This window comes from Strix aluco, chromosome Z (genome assembly GCF_031877795.1).
Source record: "Strix aluco isolate bStrAlu1 chromosome Z, bStrAlu1.hap1, whole genome shotgun sequence".
Taxonomy (NCBI): Eukaryota; Metazoa; Chordata; class Aves; order Strigiformes; family Strigidae; genus Strix; species Strix aluco.
The window spans coordinates 23,840,716-23,867,703 of record NC_133971.1 but is presented as its reverse complement, the minus strand read 5'-3'; the positions used below and the strand labels follow the sequence as shown (position 1 = coordinate 23,867,703).

Sequence of the window (26,988 nt, the reverse complement as noted above, 5' to 3'; positions counted from 1 at the left end):
AATTCTCTGCACTCTTTATACCTTAATGTATTCCCCTCCAGCCATGCTGCTGTGTGATGAAAAGAGTGCAACATGGTTCCCAGTGGCTCTTCTCACCCTGTGTAACTTCCCAAGGCATGAATAGCTTATCAAAAAGGTAGAGATCCCTCAAGCGCTTTCACTTACCTTCAATGTTACGACAGCCTGGCAAGGTATCATTTAGAGTTAAATGACTGGTTGAGCTATGGAGTGTACTCCTGCTCCAGTGGAATGACATGGGGTCTGGCTGTTACTACCAGCCACTGTGCCAGAATAATCTCCTGTAAATAGTGCCTGGAAGATGGAGGCAAAGGAGCCAGTAATAACAAAGTGTTGTGTTGCTTTGCTCTGGATTCTTTCTTGGCTTTCTGCCGTTGAAGTAGAAGCTCCTGAAGAAAAGGGGTAGATTATGGGAAGCGGACTATATATTCTGTGGGTGGTAACCAAGATCCTGTTGTGTTCCAGCTGCCCATAACTCTTCTGCATAGTTGTTATAGTCAAATGATTGACTGAGTATGTGCTTTGCAGTTATGCTGAATAATTACCTTTATTTCACAAGCAAGGACCATGAGAACCATGTTTAACATGTTCTGGAGGAGAAGGTCATATAAAGGAGCATGTGTGGTTGAGTAGGATTGCTTGAATCCAAAGAAATGTTCTAGGAAAGGTCTTGCTCTTTTCAGTAGTGTTGCTGAGCTGATGCTTGCCACAGTATAGAGCAGAGCAGATCTCAGGCCTGAAGGCACTTGGTGGAAGAGCACTCATTTCCTAACCTTTGGTTGAAAATCGTCCTTCTACGGTGTGTACCTTCTATCTGTGTTCTTTTTTTTCCTTCTTTCCATAAAAGTGCTCTGTTCCATAGTGGTTAATGGTGATTTTGAGTGCTTTTGCTCACCACAAGGGTGAACAGGAAGAGGTTTATTTAAGTCACTATTTTTTTCCACAGAGCAGAAACATGAGCAATATTTTGTGTAGAGATATCTCCAGAAGGAGCTCATAGATATTGTGATGCTTACAGCTCTTCTACCACCTGGCAGAAGTAAACCCAAAATGCTTGCTCTTTCCAGGCTCTCCTTTCAGGTGATGTTTAGTAACTAGCCTATATTACAAAGCGTGTTTTGCCCTACATAACAACAGTCAGGGGAATGTGATGATTCCCCTGTAACAAATGTAGCAATGTAGCTACAATCTAGCAAAAGGTCCATGGAAGAAGGTTTGCCTTTGGGTTTTTTGGAGGGTGGCAAGGGATCAGGTCTTCTTCTTCCCACCAAGCCCAGACTGAGAAAGTCTGGACACCAGCAGATGAAACATTTTCTCCTCTAGTGGAATCCAGCAATTTTGCCACTTCAGATATAAATATTATGAAAGACCTTGTGATATTAATGATTGTTACCATCACACCCCATCCCCCAACCATGCTCAATAGGAGTCCATCTTGTAAGCTGTTGTAGGCTCTGCTGGCAAAACGGGACGTGGGTCTCCCTTTCCCCTTCCCTTCCTGGCAACAGGGCATTTTGTACATTTGATTTTCAGAGGACTGTGGAGAGCACAGACAGAGTGGCTTGAACTGATCAATAGCACCTCGCCTTCAGGATGCATCATTCACCTCGCAGAGCAACCTGCTTGGTAGTGAACTCATTGTGAACTGTCTCCTTGCTGTAGCACTTCTGTAAATAGGTCCTTGCTTGAGTGGAGGGATACCTAGAAACTCCCATCATTTCAGGGCCAGAACTTGCAATTCAATAACATCACTGCTAGCAGTCTTGCCATGATCTGATTTCAGCGGCAGTGTGCATGCTGTCAAGCAAAACTGAGCTTGCTGTAGGAGCTTAGTTCTGTGCCCTCTTTTCTTTGTGGTATGTAGCCAGTCTTACAACTTGTCGTTTTTAACATTTAGTTGCGTGACTGTAGTCTACAGATGGGGAAAATCTATTATTTCTAGGGGCTGCACAGAAGGGTAATTTTGCAAGCAAGCGAGCTGTCAAACGTGTATCGCAGATGATTTCAATGGTACAGGAGACATGCTTGCCAGATCAGTGATATACCCTGTAAAGTTTATTCTGGTGCACTGGAAGAGCATGCACTGCAGATGTGCAAACAGTGACCTCATTCTGTTCATATTAAAGACAGTGGGTGAAGCCATTTGAAAGTCCCAATGATAATATACTTGAAGTACTACTGTTTTCTTTAAGTTTTACTATTACTTAAAGCTTGATAGGGTGTCAAACTAGTGTCCTTCAACAGAAGAGATCTTGAATCATATAAACAAGTAATAAATCCTGAACGGGTCTTTGTGGAAAATCAGTTCTCCCTACTTTTGTGAGACATCACCTCAGGAATCTTTTCCCCTGACAGAAAATACTCTGATTTCATCAGTGTCCATCTATAACACTGCTGAACACAGTTAGGGTTTAATGACAAACAATATTTGCTCTTCCTTGAGCTTTCACTGTGCCACTCACATACTGAAATGTGACAGGAGGAAAAGCTCAGGTATGTGCTGGCTGTTCCTGGAGGAACAAGATGCTACATCTCTGCAAGATACCTGTTGAAGGATCTGAGCTACAAAAATTCACAAAATGCCAGGTTTTGATCCATCTGGGCTCAGAATTTGGGAATCCATTTAGTTTGTACAGAACTCTTGTGCACAGTGGTTAGGTCTGGCTGTGAGACTGTTGCTGTCATAACGTAACGATTCCAGGCAGGAACTAGTACCTCTTTATGTTAAATTTTGTGCAAATATAGAACAGAGAGACAGTCTCTGTCACGAGGGGCTTGCAGACTAAATAAAGTTTCCCATCTCTGGCGGTGGAGCAGTTGGAAGCCCAATAAAGATAGCCTGGGTAGCGTAGGTGGTGCTGTCTCTGCCATGGATTTAGAGATCTAAAGAGGCCACCAGAGAAACAACAGTGAGTGTCAGGAGTGGTCAAGAATGGAGGTACTTTTCTGTTTTTAAATGACCTTACAAAAAGTTAATATTTTAGCACTACACTCTGTCTGGAGCCCAAGTTTCATTTGCCAAACTCTTGATGAACAAAAAATAAAATATGTTTCTAACCTGACCTTACCGAGGCCTCTATAAGTCCTCTCCTCATTTGAACTATTTTGTCCTCTCCTATGTGGGGTCTTGCAGCCAAGTGTGGGAACTTGCTTTTGTACAGAGCTCAGCTGCTTCTTCCTATGCAGGATGAGAGGTCCATTAACATTCAGACCTGCATGAAAAACCTCCCTCAGATTCCTTCGTTGTGAAGGATAACTGAATTACATATCACACAAGTGCTAATGCCCAGAGGAGGGGGATTTTTCATCCCCTCTTCTGTACCTGGAAATAAATTCCTACGCTCTTCCCAGACTCTCCTGTCATCCCTGGAAAACCATAGTCTTTTCTTAGTGGACAACAGGTGTTGGTTTTACATCCCCTCCTGCAGGTCCGTGAAAAGACATGGTTGTGTGCAGCACTGTGCTAAAGCCTGTAATTGTGTCCCATTGGGGCTCTGCAATGATCCAGCTTTTCAGGTAGCAGCACAGACATCAAACTGTAATGAGCTTTGTGTGGAAGATGTAAGCAGTTCAGTGGAGAGCCAGCAGTTTTCTTGAAAATGTAAAGAGATGAAAAACACTGGGTGTTTCTTAACAAAGCTGGTTTTAGTTTAGTTTGAAACAAATACGAGTGTTGATTCTCACCTTACTCTGTCCCCTGTTAGGTAGGTGGGGAGCTGTTGTCCCTCTACCTCTCTCCTTTTTTCTTTACCTCTAGCTGAAAAAAGAGACAATATGAACACTGTGCCAATCTGAGGAGGTTTGCCAGTAAGATGTCCAGAAATTACATACCTCTGCTCCATAAGATGACAGAGTCAGCTCTGCTAAGGCAAAGTCAGCATTGCCTCAGAAACTGTGGAGCAACCTGGCTACCAAGGGGAGATCCCATTAAATGTAGTTTATAGATCAAGGTAGCTTTTTACTCTCTAAGTTTATTACCATCTTCTTATATGCAGGGAGCATACCCAATGTCAGCTGATTTAGTTTAGCACAAGTGTGGAGCAAATATCATGTTGAATTCTGTGACAGAGTGCCCTTATGCTAGGGTATGAGATGCAGGTGCTTGAATTTACATGGTGCTTTCTGTCTCTTTTGGGCAACATTCTTCAGTATCTTTTGTCTTTTGAGCATGTTTCTTAAGGTCTTTCCATTTAAAGGGTCAGAGATTTTGCCTGCAGATGTCTTTCAGGCCAAAGAGAGGCTGCAGGGAGAGGTGGTGGGGTGAGCTCCTTGGAGCCTGCTGCTCTGCTCTGCTGTGACTTCAGCGGCACAGCCAGGTTGGTAGATCAGGCCTTCACTTCTTCTACAGACTCCTGCAGGAGGTCACAATGTACAATCCATATAAAAATATCACAACCTGCCCACAAGCTGTATTTTGCACCTTAATTCAGGAGCTGAGTAAATAGAAACACACATTTCACACAGACCTGAATGAAAACAGGTCCTTCACCCAGGGCTCCTACACAGATGTGCAGAGCAACAGGTTGAAGACAGCAGCAGATCATGACTATTCACTGACTTTTTGTTGCCTAAATCCCCGGAGGTGACTAATCTACCTATGTTAAAAAGGTATAGCCTGAAGGAAATGTGATAAACCATCTGGGGTAGCCACAGAGAAGGATCTGACCTTCTTTGAGGAAGCTCAGGTGTGCAAAATAGTGTGTCTCCTGATGGAGTAATGATAGAAAGAAGAAAGAATATGACCTTTGGGAGGGAACCCATCTGCAGTTGCACCCTCTGCCTCCTTTGGCTTCCTGGTAGGAATTGCTGCAGAGATGTATTTCCAAGCTAACAGAAGAGCAAAACTTACAGAAATGCCATGGAAGGAGAAGAGAAGCTGTTTCAAAATCTGAGATTATAGAATAATAAGACCTCGTTAGCACAGAGGTCTCCAAAAGACCTGGGCAAAGACAGAGGACTTGCACAGAAGCAGTTGAACAGTACCCACATGGCATCTTGTTGGGCTTCAGAAGAGTCCATGTTGTTCTGACTAGGGGAGATGAGCAGCTAAGTGTGAAATTTATCCAAACTGTACAGGCTTTGTTGCTTCAACCCACACACACCTCAAGCACCAGTGCAGATAAACATGCACAAATCATTCAGCAGTTCTGTGGGTCATGGAGATGACCTCAAAGCTGAATTTCCAGATACAGCTCACAGCAGGGATGCAAATCACAGAGAAATGCAGGCAGTTTTCTGAAGGGGATTGGAACCTTCAACAGCACAGCAGAAATTTGCTCATTTATAAATGGATATGGGTTCTGGAGCCAAATGTCAAAGCAGTCAGATCCAGACTGTGTTTTCTTGTTGCACCGCCCCACAACTCCCCTGTGGGTGCAGCAGACTGAGACTATGCACTCCTCTGCATCCTGCCCAAAGCCACTGCGACCTGCAGCTGTGAGCATGCTGCCTCGAGGATCTGCAGCTAACCTGTCCCTGGAGAGCCAAGCAGGCACGTGTCACAGGCTTTGTACACTTACTCGTTCCTCCTTACTTAAGGTGACACGCTGGTGGCAGAGAAGCTGCTGTGGGGCCTGTTTGTGTTGCTGGGATCAGGGTGGTCTCTGCCTTTGATGGTGCAGAGAGAAGGCTGGCAGATTAATTTGTTATGCAATGTGTAGCGTAATGTCCCAACTGTTCCTGTTCACGAAGAAAGTGTTGGGATGCTTGACCTAAAGGAACGACATAGCAATAATAGCTCCCGCATACTGCTAAGGTTCAGTGTTGAGGCATGTGATCCTACACCTGTCATATTAAATAAACTTTCCAGAAGTAAACTGGTTGGAGTTGAAGCCAGTTCTTTTATGTGCTCCGTAGGCAAGATGCCAAGGCCGAGGGTGGGTTGGATTTTTAGCATACCTAGATCACACACTGAGCATGCTTTTCTGCCAAGCAGCTAGACGTATCCACCCTCTCAGTCACGATCGCGTTCATCATTTGTGGTCTCTAGTCTCTATGGTCTCATGTCAGAATAATGTGACTCCCCAGGTGAACAGGGGAGGAGGCAGAGATGGCATGTCCAGCAGCCCCATCAGGCTCTGGGGCTCAGCATCACCAGTTTGAAAGGATACTGACAGCTGGAAGGTGGCAAGTCTCAGGCTCCCAATTGCATCTCCCTGGGTTTGTAGGGAAGTTTGTCTCCCTCTTTCTTTTTGGCGTGAAACAAGGCAACCTTTCCCTTCCTGAATGTAGAAGTTAGAACGCAAACACACCAGCAACTACAACTTATGTCAGCTGATCCCTGAGCATCAGACAATGTGAGTATCCTTAGCTCACAACCAACATTAGACAAAAGCTTAGAGAAAGGGTTCAGAAGTTATTTGCAACAAATGACGAGAAGTATCTTTCAGCAGCAGAGGAGCCCTGTACATTACAACTGCTAAGCACAGCCCTGCAACACCAGGAGATCTGGCATCATGCCATGCAGGTCAGCACCAAAAGCCTCAGTGTTAGCAGGCAAGCTGCCACACTCACAGGCGAAGGGAGGAAGCATCAGTAAAAACATTTTGATGTGAGACACTGAGACTCTGAAATAATTGGCTAATCCAGCCAGACTGTAAGGATTAAAACACAAAGACCAGCTTTATGTATTAATTCCTTGATTTGGGTCTTTTCTACCATTACTTTCAAAATAACAAGCAAAAAGCTGGATATGATTCAAGTACCAGAATTAGCACCAGTGGCATCCCTACAGGTCCTGGCCATTGCTCTGTGCTGACCAGCCAGACCAGTTTATTCCCTTTCCACTGCAGAAAATCCAATTTCTTCTTTGCACTTAACTTGCTGTGTCCTGGGGAGTTTTAAGCTTCTTGAAGTGGAGTTGTCTGTCATATGTGCAATTAAACTCCATAAAGAGGGAAAACAAATTCTGCTGAAATCACAGTCTTGGTGATTCCGATCTAAGTTCTCACCAAGTGAAAAATAACACAGAGAGATCCTCACCAGGCTCTTGCTTTGTGGGAAACTTGCGTAAGGAATCACAGCTTCAGCTTGGATGCCTTGAATTAAAAACTTTGTGATTTATTTTTCATTTCTTAATGCAATAGTTAGAAATTTTGTAGTGGTTGTCATACTGTATTGATCAGCACCTGCTTTGTAGGTCAGGGTGAGCCTTGTATATATGTTTCTCTGCACATTCAATATCTTGCTGTAATCAGAGATGTTTCCTCCTGTTTTACAATGTCCCGTTTGGCAGCATGAAGAGATATTTAAGGAGTGTATAGAGCATGAGGGTAAAAAAGAGACACTCTTTTCTTTGGAGCTGTGGAAATGTGATTAAGTTAAGCCTGTCTTTCTCCTTTTCAACAGCAAACAGTGAAAGGATGTACATTGAACAGCATGGTTTCAAACCAAGGCCAATTAGTAACATCATGATAGTAGGGAGAGTTAACAAACTGGTTTTCTACTCATCCTAAAGAGAACTCCTTGTATATTTTTATGAATGAAAACTTAGATCAAAGGCTGCTTAACACTCTTTAACCAAAATTTATTTTTAAGTACAGAAAAAAGTAGTTGATTAAAAGTAGCTTCTTTCAGAATTTTGCTGTTTTTCTAAAGAAGATAGAAGTTTCAGAATTTGTTCTACACAAAATTACCTAGAAAATTCCACCTTATTTTTAGTAAGAAAAATGATTTGCTAGATGAAGACGCTGAATTTTCTATCTAGCTCAAGATACAGTAGAACAAGGTCAGTGCTAGCAAGCTATACACGTGATCTTGAAGGTTAGCTGTAGTAGGCACTAGGTAATGAAGTTCAGCTGCCTGTCATTTATGACTGGTGTTAAGGATTATCCAGAATAATGGATAAATATTTCATGATTTATACTAACAATGTGCTCTGTACAGGCTTTTGAGCACTTTCCAGAAATAATTGATGCCACAGAGAAGGTTGCTACAGGACTCCAGTTAGTGTAAAAACTTGGAAGTTTTGGAAGAAATATTGATGTGGATTTAATAAGGGGTGGGAACCTGGCATTTATGGGACATCTGTTTGATTCACTGTTGTATCTCACAGAAAAGATACTCAAACACCAATGACCCTGGTCACCTCTCAGGAGCCATTTAAGAGCCTGACACCCTTGATCAAATCATAAATGCATAGGAAAGGGGGGATTTATTCCAGTCAGGACTGAAGGAAAGCATCATCTGTGGGTCTCAGCCCACGTTCAGTTTCAGTTCAGACTTGGGAGGAGAGAAGGAAAGTCAACTAAATCTTTCCATACTTCAAGGACTCATTATGGTGGTGGCCCAGTCAAAAATGCCCATGGGTTGTGTTAGACCTGAAACACTGCTTCCAGTGACCTGGTAGCATTCAGTGAAAGGGGGATACTGCAGGTAAAATCCTGGTTGCATCAAAATGGGGATGATTGATCAATCAAAGTGGGAATTTTCCCATGTGATATCAGAGGAACCACGTTTTCTCCTAAAATAATTTTACTCCACCATCTCAATGAGACATTTTTCTATTGTGTCCCCTTCCAAAATTGCTAATGAGTGAGTTTTTCAAAGGGAAATGCATTCACTTTTCAAAGGGAAATTCATCACTTTTCATTAAGAGCTGTTGTTCTGGGAGCAGTGCCATCCTTTTATTTGTTGTTTGAGATGCATGGTGATTTTAATTAAGCAGTCGTTGTCTGTGTGCATCATGATGGTTGCATTCGGTGACCAGGGAGCTATAATTATAAGCATGCAGGGCAGCTGAAGTTTTTGCTGCAATCCTTTCAGAGATTGTTGTCTTCACCAGAAAGGATCCTTTCTCCTCTTGGACAGCTTTCTTCTGCTTAGTCTCATGTATGACATTGGCAGTAGGCTTGTGGCAGTCATGAAATGTTCATATTCAGAAGCTCTGAGTGAGAGTTAATCCTATAGGGCTTCATGCTGATGCACTTCTCCTTTGGTGTCCCAAACACACAGGATGGCTATTATGGTTCTCTTACTTGAACATTGAGTTGCAGGCAGTGCGCATGTGGACACAGAGCTGCTCTATTTGCATTAGCAGGTCAGCACAGGAGAAACACATCCTTTGACATCATGCAAGGGAAGCCTAAGTTTTAGATGAAAGGGAGGAAATAAATTTTGCGAGTGTGTTTTCCCCATTTAAGTAAGAACTGTTATTCTGCATGCAAGTGATAAAATCAGCAAGAAAGGGGGCTGCAGACCAGAAACATTTGCTTCTTTACTGGGAACACTTAAGTTGGTTACAGGGAGCTTGTATCTCTTTATCTCTCTCAAGTCACCCCATTCTTGTACATAAGCAAATAACTTCTCTGACACTCACTACTGGAAAAAAGGGAGGCAAGGCTGCAATGAAAACCAGTGTATTTCTGGTCTGAGAGCATTTTCTTTCTTCACCCTGAGTGTTCAGCTCTCTACAGGTGATACTACCTTCCCTTTATCAGGACCCTGTCAATAGATGAGAAACAAAGCACTTCTATAACTTCCAGGCTCTTCTACTTACTCCCTCACCAGGGTCTGCCTCTGTGTATTAAGCCTATTCTGTGTCCAAAACCAACATGCCAAGACATTTCTTGCATGCTGTGGCAAGCTGTCTATTTAATGGGGATCAACTCTTGTGACAGCAATCTCCAGTTTAAACCAGTTTCACAAGAAAGGAGGTGAAGGACATACATACCTGGTCATTAACTGTTCACCTTGTCTCTAATCTCTCCTTTGCTTCCTGCTTTGCATAAAACCGTGGAAAGAGCAAGCATGAGGAAAGGAGCTAATCGCAGCCTTCATCTTTTAGGTGGGTTTCACCTGCTCCCCTCAGGCATTTATCTGCTGCACCTGTGTAATTAGGAACTCCTGTTGTTCATTCCTAAATAACCCATCTGCGTGTTGCTTGGAGTGATGGAAATGGTCACAGCTTTGTCATAAGATATGTGGATGGTACATGGAAAGCATTACAGTAGCATCTTGTACTCCTGCTGTTCCTGCATCATCTAGAACTTTCTAACAGGCAGTTTGTTTTGTTCTGGTATGGAGAGGGTCCAGTAAGGTGAGCCACCCAGGCCCTAGGCACTTAAGGACATTTTAAACCATGAATCTATGCTTTAGGTAATAAGCTTCCTGTACAGGGAGACTGTTAGTGAAAAAGGGTGGCAGTTTCTTAGATGCTACATAGGAGCACAGACTGCAGTCTCCTTAAGTTCAGAAGCTGGATTCCAGTATAGAGATGCAGGGAACTTGTCCCTGGGTCATGTTTCAGGTGAAACAAAGCTTAGCCAGGTGGCCATTGGTTTCAGGGGACTGGGCAGAGAGGGTCTTGCAGGAAAATGCCTGAGAGAGCAGCAAGCCAATAGCTGACATTTATGTGTTGATGGTGTAACTGCAGAGAAAAATGGATCTCAGGAATGGACAGACTCTGGTTCTGCTGGGAGCAGGGTAGGAGAAGAGCTGCAGGAAGAGTTATTTCCCATAATCTGAAACAACACAAATTTCCCAGTGCTCAAAACAGGAGACCAGACAAGCCTTCAGCTTGCAGTTACAGAGGCTGTGTGGCTACCCATAACAAGATATTCACCGAGCACACTCATGCCAGTGCATATGGTGATCTAGTTTGATACACTTGGCAGAATGATGGGCTCCACCTTCTTGTACTGGCAGCAAGTAATCAAAGTGGGCATTGATCATCCAAAAGGAGCAGGCATCCTGCCACCAACCTTCGAGGTGTGTTTACTCTGATGTAACTATGTCCCTGCTTCAGCTCTGCGTCTTGCCTCTTCTGGTGCTGTGATTTCCATTGTATGCTGTTTACAACAGCAAAAAATGCTCCGAACTGCATTTTGCAAAGTGCTGCCAGTACTGGGCTGCATCACTGCAACTGGTAGGATTGGCTGCTGTCAGGAGAGTTTCCCACTCTTCAAACACAACAGGAAAATAAAAGAAATGACCAGATGAGAATGAAGGAGGGGGAGGAGGGGAATAGAGGAAAAAACCTGAAGATTAGCCTCCTGTGTTTCTTAATATTTTCTTTCCTGTGAACCATTACTTCTGAAGCACAAAAGAGGAAACAAATTTACAGATTTGATTTTACTGCTGAGAGATGTGAAGTCACCACAGTGAAGATGGTCATTTAAACTACCACCCTGCTGTAAGTTTCAGTTTCCATGAGGAACGATTTCTTGAAATTATGCTAACTGCAGGTTGAAATCATTAACAGAACCCAGATGCTACTTTTCCCCCAGAGTTCTGGATCTCTCTGAAGTGGCAACAGAAAAATGAGGTGTCAGCAGCTCTTTTGCTTGTTTGTTTCCTTACTTGCTGCCCTAAAAATCTGTGAGCTTTAAATAAATAGAGAATAATATCTGCCAACTGTGCAGAGTGGAGAAAATAATTTCTTGTTGAAGAAATTCGTGTGATTCTTTGAGGACAGTTCTTTGTAACTGTTTCCCTTGCTTTGAAGTAGACTATAATTTTCCTCCACCCATGCCATTTTTGGGTGCACTTGTTTTGCGTTGGCACGATAGGCAGGAGCTCACCCTCTTCCACCCACTTCTCCGTGGCATGCTGGACAGTTGCCTGGCATGCAGGATGAAGCCAATGGGAAACCTCTTCGCTGAAACTACAGGTAGTAACTCCTCTGGTGTCATGCTGCCCATCTCCTCAAGGGTCACAGGATCCCTGTCCGGGTTTTTGTGGAATTGGGGATTTTTTTTGTTTTTTCCCCCCATGTTCTTCTGGATACCTGTACCATAAGCCTTAGCCAGCCATCAGCTTTGAGCATGTGTTTTCCCAGTGAGGTCAATCAAACAGCATTTAGCTTCTGTGCTGCTCTGTGGAGTGCTTTCTGCACATGTCTGACCCGGCTTTAAACCAAAGAAGTCAGGTGTTTCTGCCAGTGCAAGGGAAGCAGAGGGCTTTACCAAGGGTTTATTGCCCCAAAGATTTACTGGCTTTAGAGGTACATGTTTCTCCGCAGACAGTTATGACTCTCTGAGCCGAATAATCTCTGTATCACTTCCCACACTGTGCAGGCAGATTTCTAAACAAGAACAAAAATGATTTTGTAATGGAAAATTGAAGTATTCTCTGACTGCCATGTCACAGAGAAGCAGCTTGGTATCACTTGGTTTTTTCAAGGTCTTATGTTTGGTTTGGTGTTTTTTGTTGTTGTTGGTTTGTGGTGGTTTGGGTTTTTTTGACTGGAACAGTTTGACAGTTCTGATACTAAACTATATTATTTTGATCAAATGTAATACAGGATTCAGACAAAAATTCTGTACCCCTTCTCTGATGAATGAAAAATCAGTGGTGTTAGGATGAGCATGAGAGAAGGACAAGTACATAAAAACTTAGCAAACACCCTCAAAACAATCTGTGGTTCAGGGTCTTCCTGAACCAGATGCAATTTCAGTTTGTGTAGGAACCCTCACAGTATTCCTTGTCTCTGACTGTCCCCAGGCTTCCCATCACCTTCTAGCACCCACAGCACGAGACAGGGATTTTTACAGCAGACGTTTGCCTTGGCTTCAAACTTGTCCTATCCAGTTTCACTTGATGCCCCTCCTTTTCTTACGGGGAAGATGGAGTGAGCAGTAGTTGCCCACTGGCTGTCTCCATTCCCCCACTCATGATTTTACAGATCTCCATTTTATCTTCCCAACACCTCTCTCTCTTCCAAGTGGATTGGGTCTTACCAAGTTTCTGATATTTGTTTTTTAGCAATAGGAAAGTGGCACTGGCCACCTTTAGAGGTAAGAAGCAATTACTTCCATTCTGAAATCAAGCTTTTTGGAAAAGAAAATAAATGTATGGTTTCCATATTGCACATCCACATGTCAGTGCCTGAGTGCAAATCTCATTTTTCACTGAACAAATTTCAAGGTGTGAGTAACCTTGCCATTTGACCTATGTTCTTTTCCCATCATTTGGGTCTGTGAGTAAAAAAATCAAGTACTTTAACTTTCTCATTTTCCTAGTATTTTTGGTGAAGAGAGGGATATAAGGTTTAAATCTTATTTTACTCATGAATATCCCCAATATTCAGAGCATCTTGAGTGTACCTCCCAAATGGTACTCCTCTACCATTTTGGAAAGGTAACCATCCATGATGACTATCTGTATTCTTACAAAAGCAGCACACCACAGATAGATATAAATCTTTCCTTTTAAACCTACCACATTCACAGTAAAACTGGCATCAGTGCCTGTTTTCTCCACCTCTTTTCAACCTAGTTTCTATAATCCCTTCAGTTCTTGAAAAAAAACCCAGAAACACTTGGTGTCCAAGGAAGTGTGTGTGTGTGTGTGTGTGTGTGGTTTTCACTAGCCCCCTCAAAAGGTGCAGAAACTGTAGAAAATTGGGTCATCCTGTATATACCCCAGCATCCTCCCGGCTCCTGCCTTCACCCTATGGCTTGAGCTCAGTGCATCCTTGCCAGGAGGAGGATATCGGGGATGCTCTTGAGGGTTACTTCTTGGAGGTGATTAGTGTTAACTGCTAGCTGAAGCAGTGATGGAGTACTCCCTGCATTGAAGAAAAAAAAAGAGGATGTGCATTTAACTGAAGCTGTCTGGGGTAAAACTGTGTGTTTAAAGTGAGCACTTTATTTTCTTGGTGCTAGGACCCTTTGTAAATTTGTAGCTTAACAGGCATACTTGGAAAAAAGATATCTATAATTAGATGAACAAAGTAACGAGGAACATTTAGTGCTTTCAACGTAGATAAGTGCCTTAACAAACACTTAGGTGTAAGCATGTGCTTTATGTGCCAGTGTTTTCAGTAAAGTCCCGAATCAGGAGCCTGCTTAAGTGGGGGCTGGTTTCATTTACTCAATGTCTAAAATCCTTGACATGCTGATTTTGGTGGGATTTTTGTCAGCCAGTCCAATCTTCTACCACATTTTTTCAGAACACGCCCATATAAACCAGGAACACATATAGCCACAACCTTCAGTGACTGGGAGAAACCTAAACTGAATGTGATCTAGTGACCTGGTGGTGAAATGTCCTGATAGCTAACTACCAATGCTGCAAATCATGAAATCTTGAGAGAAAAAAGTACTTTTGTTGTCATACTCCTCAGCCATAGCTGTGGTACAAAATCAGACAGTAGAGGCATGCAGTCAAACTGACTTAAAGCCAGTGAAATGGAAACGTGAGCAATATTCCAATTCAAATCCACAGAAGCCCACTAGTTAGTAAGTAGTTGAAGTATTTTAGTGCCTGCTGTGTTGCTGCCTACAGGGAAAATACTCTTAAGTGCTTTCCCTTTCTCACAAAGAAAAGAAGTTTCCATCTATGTTTTATAAGGCTGTCTTGTCACATCCATTATACAGCATGACACAACCAGCCAGAGGAGGTACTGTGTTTTAGCAAGACAGTTTTTGTGAAGGCTAGAATACGTATATGTACACAAAAGCATATGTATATATATACACACATATAAATGTAGGTCAGTTAACTGTGAAGATGTAGGTGCCTTATGGTGGCCTATGGAGTGTCAGATGTGGGGTGTTAATGCCTACATATGTGAAATCCAAACATTCTGTCATCTGGCCAGTTTAGTGCAAACAGTGCAGAATTATCCTTATTCTGAGAATATTAGGCCATTAATTGGAACAGCTTTTAGAACTACTTTATTCCGGTCCATGGCTGACCAGCTATTTGAGGAAATAGCAAAGAACAAATCCTGTTTTCAGTCTCCAAAGTATGCTGTTAATATCACAGAATGAAGAAAATGGCGAGAGAGATCCCTGAACAATGTTGGGGTTTTTTAACCCCTGAGCTATCCAATATCCTTTTCCATTCAAAAATGCAAAGGGGAGAAGAGGATTGGAGGAGTGATACAAGGGATGATCCACACACTATCAATTTTATATAAGGAAGGATTTTAAAGGTACATGCATAAATTTTGTATGCTTGTGTGTGCACAAATGCAAACTATCTTCTGCGTGCAGAGAGCAATAAGATGTCAAGTTTTCAGCTGAAGACAGGCACTGTTTGTGACATTTTAGTTACCCAAAAATCCAATTTTCCTATTCTGGAACAACTTCAGCAAAATATTTTTGTTCAGCATGACATACTTCAGACAGTGGGGAGTGTGTGCATGTAGATGTAGATAAACACAAACAATCAGCATGTAAGACTGTGCAGTGTATTACAGAACTGCTTGACATATGCATCATTTGACTACTTTGCCTCTTCTGGGTTCATTACTCCAGCCCTCCCATCACCGTTCTGATGTCTCACTCTTCAGCAGGAGTAGTCCAGACAGTTATCTAGCTCCATGTTTTGCTTTGTTTTGAGTTAGACTGGCATTAAAAAAAAAAACAAACAGTTTGCCTTTTAAATGTAATGCTTTCACTCAAAATGCCCTGGTTTGAGGTCCAATATAATCATGATTAATTTCTGCACAGGCAGCATCTTATCATATGCCCTTTGAGGAGAAGGCATGAAGGTTTGAAATCCCTGAAAAGCAGAGATTTCCCAGAGCGTCAGTAGGGCATCTAGAAATAAGACAGAAAAATTACTTTGGGGCTTAAGGAATCCTCAAATGTCTTCAAGCCCAGCCTTACAGCTACTGAAATATTTAAATAACAAAAACATGCTTTCACAGTAGGGAATAAAAACTGTTGTTCCAGTAAAAACTGAGGCTGGTACGCTTGTTTGACTGACTCCATTTACTACCCAGTATTTCTGTCTTGTCCACACAATCTAAAATAAGAAGAGACCTCCAGGAGAGGGAAGCTGATCCAGACTGGGGATGGGTGAGGAGAAACGTTCCCTGCAAAGGTGCAGAAGATTGACAAAAAGCAAACAGTTTTTCCTTCATAAGAGGAGGGTGTTGCAGGGGAGAAAAGCAGGTCATTCTGCTCTTGAAACACCTGAGAGAGTCTGCTGCCTGCTGAGGGGAACAGCCTGGGTACGGATGCGTGACCGTGTTCGTGAACGTGACTGTGAAAACCTCAGCTGTGGAAATGACCGTGCTGTCCTTGGTGGCTTGAATTTTAAACAAAGCCAGCTGGGGGTTATCCATCCCAGTTGCTTTGCAGGTAAATCCCATGCAATCTGACTAAAACACCTTCTCCCTGTCGAGCCCAGGGAAAGTCTTACCACCAACCTCAACAGGGAAAAACACGGTCTGTAACCCAGCTTCCTTCCTCCGTGATGCCACCCACTGCTTTCGTGTTGCCTTACTGTCACAACTGCACCATGCAATCCATGGTTTTGGCCCGGCGTCTCAAATGCAAAAGCACATCTTTGTCCCTTTAACTTCTCTCTCAGCTGTTATGCCTGTTTTCTCCCCTCCTCTGGGACTGTGCACTCTGTTGCTGCTCCGGCTGCTGGGAACGAGCGAGGAGAATTTCTCCTGCTGGTGAGCAACCGGCTAGTCTGGGGCTGGCGTCTTCCCAGGACGCTGCTGTTTGCATACCAGCAGGCAGAGGAGCAGGTGAAATGGGACTGATGACATCTGTACAGATGCGTTTGACTGCTTACATGCTCTTACGAATCTGTTACCCTTAAAGCCTCCGTTTTTCTGACGAGATTTCTCTCTCTCTCTCTCTCTCAAATTATTTTTCCAAGGAGAAAAGGAAAAGGCAGACAGAAATAGAAGGCAAGAGACAACAGCTTGAGGACCAGATACTTCAGCTGCAGCATTTCAAGGTAAGGGACTGATGCCAGAAATGATGGATTGACTAAATCTGTTCATTATTAGACATGCAGATCACACGTCTGAAAGCTGGGAAGAGCCCACTCCGACATGAAGCAGCTTTCACTGCCGGAGCCTATCTCTTGCAGTGATCATGTCCTGCCTGCTTTTCATTCTCTGTCTTTCATGCACAGGACCATGTTGCAGAAATAGCTTAGGAGCATGGAGTCGGGAGGGTGTTAGCGCAGGCAGCACGGCAGTGCTGTTATGATTTAACACTATTATTTATTATACATAATGGTAAGACACCAATTGCTGTGGATTGGGTGTGCACTGCATAGCTTCAGTGAGCACTTTCTGCCTGCAGAGCTGCGTTATATTTTTCTCGTGCCTGTCATTAGATTTTGTGTGTTACAGAGGGAGTGTTAGTTAGCATGCATATGCGTGTGTGTGTGTGTGTGTGTGTGTAAAGCTTTAATTGTAGGATGAAGTTAATAGGCATACATAGCATAATAAAATGGGCATGTATCCACATGCAGGGCGGGTGTTGATGCATGTGTGTGCCTCTACATGGAGAGGCGCCTTGATATTTAGCCGGGTGCCAAGCAGCCCCAGTCCCCATTGGACTCCATGACAGCTGCAGATACATCATTTGAAAGCCATCCTGGTTATTTCTGTCATTTATCCTTCCTGTCAGTAGCAGAGTTTGTCTTTACATTTGTGCATAGCAAAGAGACAAACAAAAATGTACATGTGATCTTTTTGTAACCAGTGCACATTTGTGGTCAAATCTCATTAGATTAGTTCAGTAGGGCAGCCCGAGGGATTTCAGTGATTAAAAGATCTGAGAAGGATGATCAGGACTGGACAGTCTATCCTTGCAGCAAGTGAGCTGGGCTGTACTTTTAAAAATAAGATGTTTAGGTTGCTTGTGCAGTAGTATGTGTGTGTGTGTGTGAACAGTGCACCTGCATGGGGAGATGGTGCACAGAATATCTTCTCTGTCCACTCGTGCACCTGAAGACTAGACTTCAAGTTATGTTACAGACAGGATCCTTCTCCTGTCTCTTCAAGCCCCTGCCATCATGTTCTGTAAACTATTCCTCATTTTCTGGTAAATATGATGCAGTTAAGCTCAAGTAATTGATTGCAGCCTACAGAAATGCTCCATCGGCTTCACCATAAATCTGTGGATGTCACACATTGTCTTGGGTGTTACCAGTTGATGTGATTGCATTTCTGTGGGGCAACAGGAGTTGCCATTTCGTTCAGGCTGCCATTGACTACAGGCAAGGGAGAATTTCTTCTAATGACCGTAGGGTGATGCAGCAGGGCAGTAAGATGCCTTTTCAGTGCCTTCATGATGCTTGTTTTTTTTTTCTTCTTGCTGCAAAGCTGAGGACTTCCTTTATCATGTTAACTGTTTCCAAGCTAACTGAATTATGATTTTTCATGAAATTCTTTAAGCAGAGCCTTTTGAAAAGCCAATTCTGGCAATTCTGTATTTCATCTGATTTATTTTGACATAGCTGTTGCTAAACTGAATTTTATCATCATCCACAGGGAAAAGGAAAACCTCTCAAGGTGATGCAGCGGGGCCAGACCCTCGGCTGGTATAAACTGGTACTGATTTCAGCTCTGCTATGCTGATTGCCACTAGCAGAGGTTCAGTCTTGCTGCATGGATTTCTTGAGTGACACACATGAAAATTAACTATTTCCCTTTACTATTTAGCTCAGAGCCTGGAGCAAGAGCAGTAATTTTACAGGAAGCTAAGGGGAGATCAGGGCACAGAAATGTAAAATGGCAGCTTTCTCAGCTAAAAACGCAGCTAGACTTAAGGTCTGCAATTCTGAGTGCGAGGATGAGCATCAAGACACAATAGGATCTTCTCTACCTCTCCATTCAGTGGCATCACTTGTCATTAGAGGAGAAGTGTGTTGCTTTTAGTGGAGTGGTCATGGTGACTGCTGCTCCAGGAGCTGTCTGTACCACCTCAGTGTACCGCCAAACAACTGTCTGCTGGGAGAACTGGATGAGGTGATAGCAGAGGCCTATATGGGATAACAGAGTTCATCCTCATTGCTGGTGGGCACTTTCTAAACCGAGAGAGGCCTCAGGCTCAAAAAAAAAAAAAAGTAAGTAAAATAGAGTCACTGGCTTGACAGTATTTCCCTTTCTCTGTGGAGACAGACCAAGCAAACTGCATTTTCTTTTCATTCGTTGTTCAGCGTACTGGTTGTTTAGTGGGATGCTGACAAAAATGGTACTTGGCCAGCCAGGCTGCTTTGTTCATTTGGAAAGCTGTGTATCCTCCCCCCACCTCTCCAAGACTCTCCCTCACCTCGCCCTGGTTGCTCTGAGTCTCTGCAAGCCAGGGGCTCCGAGTCTTCTATGAATATAATCCTGCAGTCTGATATGGCTCCCCAGTCTGTCTTACACAGCCCAAAATAAGTGCATCCATTTTCTTTCAGAAGTGCTAGGTAGAACATGGTTCATTTTCTGAATTATGTGGATTTCAACTAATTCTGTGCAAGACATAAATCCAGGTCAAAAAAATCAGTCTTGCCTAGGAAGCCCATGTATTTCCCCAAAATGCTGTAAGGTTGTTGATGTCAGTGTAGAGTGTAAGGACTTCATATCATTGTTCATTAAAGTCTGCTGTGGAGAAACCTTTGAAAATAGTATCTGGGTTAATCCTGTGTCTGCAGTATCTGGGTTGATCCCACAAGCATAACAGTTTGAATTCACCCAAAGACATTCATGACAGGCTTCAATGGGTTTGCTTCATTTTTGTGAAATGTCAGAATAATTTTCTTTTTAAAATACACTGTGTAAAATAGCATGTTTGGTTACCTAATAAAGGTTCTGGAAGCTACAGGAGTTCTGTTAATTTCAGACAATTTTATTCACATAGGAAAAATATCTAATAGAAATAGTTTATTGCAAATGTTTATGCTGGATCACCTACAGTTTTCAAGTTGTTGATGCCAATTAGACCCCTGGCAAAATGACTTAACTCTACTAGCAGTTCATTCATTTTTCCCTTGTTACATGCCTGGTTGAAAATAAGGAAACAGCAGCTACTGCCCCATTGTTTTAGGCAGAACAACCCAACAAACTCTAGAGTTAGTAAATGTCAGCACTGAATATGCATGTGGCTTTGGCAACATGTTTTGCAAAGCCTTCCAAGAATGAGGCCAATGGCTTTATGGCTGAGGACATCCAGACAAAAACATGGCTCAGCTATTGATGGTCTGTGTGAGTTTCTGAGATAATCAGTGAAACCCTCCAAGTGTGAAAGTCTGGAGTAGGAAAGAGTCTAGAGTAGCGTAGGCTCTAAAAACTGAATTCCCTCATTGCTGACACTGAAAGCCATTATCACCTCTTCTGTGAATCACTGGGAAATAGGGTTGCTGGGAACAGAGCATCCTCCTGGTATTTCAGGGCTGTTGGGGCACTCCGTTCAAGGCAGGAGGTGTATTTATCTATGGTACAATCAGATGCTTCATTGGAAAGGCCCTTGGTGTTGGAAAAGGTATAAGGGTGTGTGGTGGTTTGACCTTGGCTAAATGCCAGGTACCCACCAAGTCGCTCTATCACTTCCTCCCCTTCCCCGTTTTTTCTCAACAAGGCAAAGATGGGAAAGAAAATAAGATAGGAAAAAACCAACCCTTGTGGGTAAAACAAAAGCAGTTTTAATATAAGCAAAGCAAAGCAAAGCAAAGGTCCACACACGGAAGCAAAAAAAGAGAACAGATTTATTCTCTACTTCCCATTAACAGGCAATGTCAGGCCTTCTCAGGAAGCAGGGCTCCCATACGCGTAGTGGTTGCCTCAGAGGACCAAGGGTGACCCCACCCCCTTCCTCCTTTCTCCCAGCTTTATACTGAGCAGACGTCATATGGTCTGGAATATCCCTTTGGTCAGTTCGGGTCAGCTGTCCTGGTTGTGTCCCCTCCCAAGATCTTGCCCACCCCGTCCCACTGTTGGGGGGAAAATGTCGGAAAGAGCCTTGGTGCTGTGTAAGCACTACTCAGCAGTAGCCACAACACCAGTGTGCTATCAACACCCTGCCAGCTCCCAACATAAAACACAGCACCATGAGGGCTGCTACAGGGGAAAACCAATTCCAGCTCAGCCAGACCCAGTACAGGGTGCTTTGAAGGTCCATATTTTGACACTGAATGTGCTGTTTTTCTCTAGTAAGAGGCAATTTACAATAGCTTCCCTTATGTCCCACCTACCTTAATCTTTAATACCAAAACAACGCTTCTTCTTTCATATAACACAAGATGTGTTTTGTTGTGTTTTTTAACAGTCGATAGAGTTTAAACTTCATGCATTGGCAGTTCATTAGGCATATGCCTACAAAAGGGGCTTGCCATATCTGTGGGAACTGGAGATGTTACCAGCTTCTGTAGTTTGAAATCAGAGAAATGGGCAAAATTCACCTTATACAAACATTCTGTCTGCAGTATCTACCAACCTGATGTGTTTTTTTGAGGAAGACAATAATTTATTTTGGTTGATTAGTTGCACTGGAGATATAACCTACAAACAACAGCTGCTTTTAAGAACTTGTTCAGCTAGGCAGCAGTTGGGCAGGCCAGTTTTAATGGAGATGTTTACTATTTCAAATAAACTCTGGGGCAGAAGTGTTTCTTCCAAGGTCTGGCTGTCTCTGGAGTTAGTTGAACAGAATTTCTATAATTGTTTGCTGTAGCTCTGTTTGGTGGCGGCTGGTAATAAAATAAACAGCACAAAACCTCCAAATTGAATGAAAAATTACCTCTCTGCTGTTACTTTAACTGTTACAATAAATCCATTTACCACACTTATTTTATTTCTGGAGTGGTATAAATATTAGAGACCTATTTCTGTTAACATCTGCTTCTTAAAGACTGCAGTTCATGAACACTTAATCTATAACATAATTATATCTTTACTCTGAAGCAAAGGAAAGCCTTTTTATGTTACAGAGATTTTGTTAGGGTATGGTTTTGGCTGAAACTATCTTATCTATAAAGAAATTCTAATTTTATTTTTCCACAGTTATATCGCTATCCTCAATTTATTCTATTCTTAAAATAACTGCTGTCAGAGAATATAAATAGATCTATCTATCTGTCCATATATATATGCAGCAGTGTGGAAAAACAAAGGTAACTTTCACAAATGAAGGAATGTTTTTATTCCTTTGTGTTGAGTCCCTTTATGATTTTCAAGTAAATTATCCCTTAAACCAAATGGCGACTCAGTCAAGCACACAAAAAATGTTTGATGATGTCACGGGCAGTCTCCATTCTCCACAGGGTCAGTGCAATAGCCCCCAAAACCTATTCTTATTAATAGTTGAGCAGTCATTCTGGTAAGTGATGTCTGCTATGATAGTCCCAGGCTGACCCTCTGTTTTTAATGTACTGGAGCCCACTGCACCTCTGCAAGACTGGAAGGTCCGTCATTTCCGTTTCCTAACCACAGTTCTGGGGCACAGAGAGGTTAAGAGCTAATTTGGAGATAAATTTCCATTTCCAAGAGCATAGGGGACCCCTGTTCGTCCCTTTCTGTGCTTTAGTATCTTTGGGATGATGCCCATCTTTTGCTGGAAGGCTCACCTCCCACCACGATTTAAGCTGAGAAGTGAAAGGCTCTCTGCCTCTCTGCTAACCTGTTTTGTGATCCAGAAGAGAAATCCAGATTCCTTAGGCCAGAAGGGGAGTGGATGAGGGAATAGGACTGCACAGCTTAAGGATTTATAGCACTTGCTCTTTCTGAATTGCTTACAGAGTAACGAAGCCTTTGGATATCCTTGCAGGGAAGTAGTGGTTGGAAAGGAGGGCTTTCAAAAATTCTTATATGTTTTCTTTTCCAGTAATCAGAAAACAAAATATCTATCCCCAAATAAAATCTTTTAGCCACAATAGAATAGTTTCTCCATGACAGCTATGCAAATTGACTACCCCAAAGAGATGAAGGCTTCAGTCCTTTAACTCATGTTTCTTATCTGCTTGCATGTCATTGCCACACAGCTGAATATACCATAATTATTCTGGTAAAATTCTCTGCAATAATGCTTTCCTTCAGGAAAAAGGTATTGTGTGTGAGTTGTGCTTCAAATGGGGCAGTTATCCTGGAATGACCGTGTAAGTAAGCATCCCCATACACGCAGGACTTCCTTGAAACCCTTCAAAATCGGTACTCATGTTTTCACTGATAGTAAGGTCCTTTGAGCAGGTTATTGCCACTCTGGCAGTTTTCATTTTAGCCAGACTGTATCAAAGTAGCTCAAGGATGTTTACAGCTCACTTCAACCCTAGCCCCTCCTAATGGCCCAATATGTGCTCAAAAATGAATTCACGTGACCTGAATCCAGCTTTTTAAAAAAAAGAATGTAGGAACTTCTAAGACCAGAAAAGAAAGGAATCTCTGAAAAATAGCTTTTCTTTTTGCCTCTTTTGACTGATGTGTGTATGTGGGAAGGAGTGATAAACTGAAGCTGAGGACAGACTGAATAGGACAGGAAATTATTATTTCAGAAGATAATAGTAAAAGCAATTGTGGCTGTGTAGTAATGATGATAACTTGCAAAGCTTATTTGTTTTGGGGGGAGACAGTTTTAAAAATCACAGATTGTTAACTATTCCAAAAGGAGGATGGTTTGGTTGGTTGGTTGGTTTTTCTCTCAAAACCATGTTTTACTTCCTTTAAAAACATGGATTGAGTACTCACAGGGAAAAACAAAGCATACCTAAATTTCTGGCTCCAGGAAGGAAAAGTGTGATCAAACTCTTTTCATATGTGGAGGGTCTTATTCAGTTTTTCAGTCCAACCACATAAAGTCCAGAAACTTCAGCTAACTTGAAGTTATTTCTTACTCCAGCTCCAAAATTCCCTGGGAAACAGAAACGTTCTCATGGAGTTAAGTAATTTATGTGTGAGGGAACCCTGGAGGTCACTTCATGCCCCTGCCAGCAGAAGCAGGTTGCTCCCATGCCCATCCTCCTCCCATTACATTTGGACTCTTGCCCAGGATGGAGATCCCACGGCCTTCCTGAGAAATCTGCTCCCACATATACACTCATTGCAGCATCCCGTTTTGCAAGCTGTGTCCCCACACTGCCAGTGTGGGCCTGTTGGCACAGCCCAGTCCCCTCAGCCCTCCCCTCGCCCCTGCAGCAGCCACTGGCGGTTGTTTATTGTTTATTCTCATTATGGTGCTTAATCTCGCCACAAGCAAAATGCCAAATAATTGGACAGAGCCATCATTATCATCCTGCCACAAAGAAGTCTGAAATCTTAAATAGACTTCCCAATGAGAGATACTGAAAAATAAACCCTAACTCTTCAGCTTAGGTACCAACATGATTGTTTTTACCTGTTACTTCAAGCAGAGCTTTCTTGTAGGACAGATGTATAGGGAATATATGTAGAAAAGAGCTTATGTTTGAGTTATCTTTCATCTTATTGTTGGGTTTTGGCTCCATGTCATCTGAAGTCTTTAATGAATCTTAAAAACTTTACCTTGTAACAGGCTGTACCTGTGATCCCTTTCGGTGAAATTAGTAAGACTCTGTGACTGATGAATGGTCTAAGCAAGAGAGACAAAAACCTTGTGTCTTCTCTCACAGAGTCTTGACAATGTCTCTTGCTGTAGTGGATTTCCTTGCAGCTGGAAGAGCTTGTGTTTTATTTCTTCTTCTTCATCTTTGTATGGAAACTACTGTCTACTTGGTTTACAAAGTTAAATAAAATATGGGACCTGAACAATTTAAAAGCAATGCACACAAAATATTTACACCGGTGATCTTGCTAATGGATGGGAAGCTTACTCTGGGGATGTAAAACAATTGGCACTTTTTTCCCCCAATGCATTCCGAATTGGACCTCTATTTGTACAGCTGCAATTTCTGTTCCTGAGAGTTTTTAAACAAAACATGAGACCTTCATGAAGGAGCTACATCTATCATCACACCCATCCTTCAGGTAGCTTACCATGGATGTGTCTTCCCCATGCATCTGCAATGCCAGTTGCATGCAGCTTACACTGCAGCTGCACTCTTGCATCCCCTTGCCTTACCACAGGGGCACCCAGATGAGAACTAACCCTTCGCAGGTGAACACAAATCATGCTAGCTAGGTCAGTCTTCCCTCACCCATTTCTGCAGTCACATTGCACTGTTTAACACATTCCTGTCTGCTCTGTTACTGTGCCAAACACATGGTTTGAGAAAGAGCAGTGACTAAGTACTTGGGAGCTGAAGGGCTGTCAGATGTACCAGCTACAGTAAACAAACAAGGAGGAAAAATTATCTCTGCAGTCTTTTGGCTGCCATGATTCCAGGTGGTGCTTATCATAATAGTGGCCGTCATTTATTTTTATTTTCATATTTACTATTTATTTAGCCACCTCCCCATGTGCCCCCCCCCCCCCCCCGCCCTTGCACCCCCATCCCAGTGGCTCACTGGTGCTGTAGCAAACCTCTGTCACCCCAGGAGCTACAGGGAAAGAGGAGACAGGCTTCTTGGGGACAGGGAGGGCACAAGTCCCTTGGATGAGCAGACTGTCCTGGAGGTGCCAGGAAACTTTTGAGCAGCTCTGAAACAAGACCTGAGGACCAGTGATCATGAGCTCAGGGGTCTGCTGCAGAAAGGGTTTTATAAAAAGGGAAAACTTAGGCAAGTGACATGGTGGCCTGTTCCTGTGTGGCTGAGAAGAAACTTTGGAAGAGGTTAAGCCATCAGTCTCCAACGCCTGGTCACAAAAGATTGTCAGTTACAGTGAGCAGGTTTTGGCACCCTTGAAAAAGGTTAGTTAATGTGTTTTAATGTTCTGTGTGATGAATACACATTAACTGACTGCTGGAAGATGTTTGTGACTCTTGGTCTAAATGTATGCTTCTTAAAAAATATTTTTAAGACATCCCCTCCTCAAGATATTTCTAAGAAATGTTCATTTCTTGACAAAGAATAACAACAAGAAGCTTACAACCCTACAGAATAATATTTAATCTGCTTTATAAACAAGCCATTTGATCTTCTGCTGGCTAAACTCCACCAGTTAACATAATTTTTTTTGTTGGATTTTACTTATGTTAGCTATAACATTGTGATTGAATTCAAGACTACAATCAAGCTGCACATTTTTCACCATGACTTAATTCCCTAATCTGAGGAATGCTTGACTCATATATCCATGTATCATGCAGACATGCTCCTTGGGCTAGAACAAGTGTCTTAGATGACTGGAAAGGCAACATAAAGTTTTGCTGCTATGCAAAACCGCATCATACCAGCAAGCTGGAAATGGCTGCTTGTTCTGTTCCAGGGCCAGTCATGCCATAGAAGACCACATCCATCTTGTGGCAGAGCAGAGTAAAATCTCTTGTGCTTGCTGAGGACCACACTTCTTCTCCATTTTGCAAACAGACTCTCTCACACTGATACCCCACATAAGAAAATTCTGCATGAGTCTGGGCAAAGAGTCAAACTGTTTTGTTCACTTACCGGAAAATGAAATACTACAGCATCACTCAGGAATACATTTTGAGGACCTGCTTATTTTGAGATGGACCTACCTGTTGCACTGCTTATATCTACAGTCCTTCTCTGCATTTGCATATTTATTTGTGAATGGTTAAGGGCATCTAATAATAATGTGCCTGCTCACACTATGGCCATGCAAACAATTTTTTTTTCCATTTTTTGGAAGGCAAGGGAAGGCCTGCTGGCAAAGGAACAATAATCTCAGTACATGTCCCAGTGACCTCTTTGCTAATGCTGGCAATTGTGCTGAACACCACCAGGTCAGACCCAGACCCGCTGGGTAACCTGCACTAGCTGGGTTAGGGCCAGCTGGACAGCAGGGAAAGCTGCCTGAAAATATGGCAAGCAAGAGATGCAGTGTTCAGAGTGGTCACAGGAATGGGGTAAAAGGAAAAGGGGGGATCCCAGAGGAGTTTTAGTGGCTGTCATTCTTGCACTTGTGTTCCTTGCAAACTCAGTTTTATCATCTAGGCATGCTTGGGAGCATGCACAGGTAGAGCAGGATCTGCTGCTCTGGGAAGCCTTCACTCTTGTAGCTGATCCACTGGCTGACAAAGCTGCCATCCCTGGGGAGTGGCTCCAAGTAGCTGCTGAACAACAAAGCCTGGCTTATTGCTGCCTCCAGAGCTCCAGATCTGCCTGGAAAATTCAACCGTGTTGTACCAAGGAAGCTTTCTGAAATGCAAAGAGCAAATCTGAAATGCAGCCAGTTATGCTGACGTCCTAATGGGAGTGTTTGGGGCTAATATCTGACTCTCACACTGGTAGGTGAAGGAAGAGTTTTATTACAC

The 26,988-nt window shown here is 42.8% G+C and overlaps 1 protein-coding gene across 6 annotated transcripts in view; it reads left to right on the top strand.

Annotated features, from left to right (window-relative positions):
• PALM2AKAP2 (PALM2 and AKAP2 fusion) overlaps positions 1-26,988 on the top strand; it is a 270,772-nt gene that overhangs the window by 29,945 nt on the left and 213,839 nt on the right. For all 6 annotated transcript variants that reach the window (XM_074811959.1, XM_074811957.1, XM_074811963.1 and 3 more), the window contains exon 2: positions 16,585-16,665. In XM_074811959.1, coding sequence (XP_074668060.1) covers positions 16,585-16,665 — 81 coding nt within the window. The remainder of the gene's footprint in view (positions 1-16,584; positions 16,666-26,988) is intronic.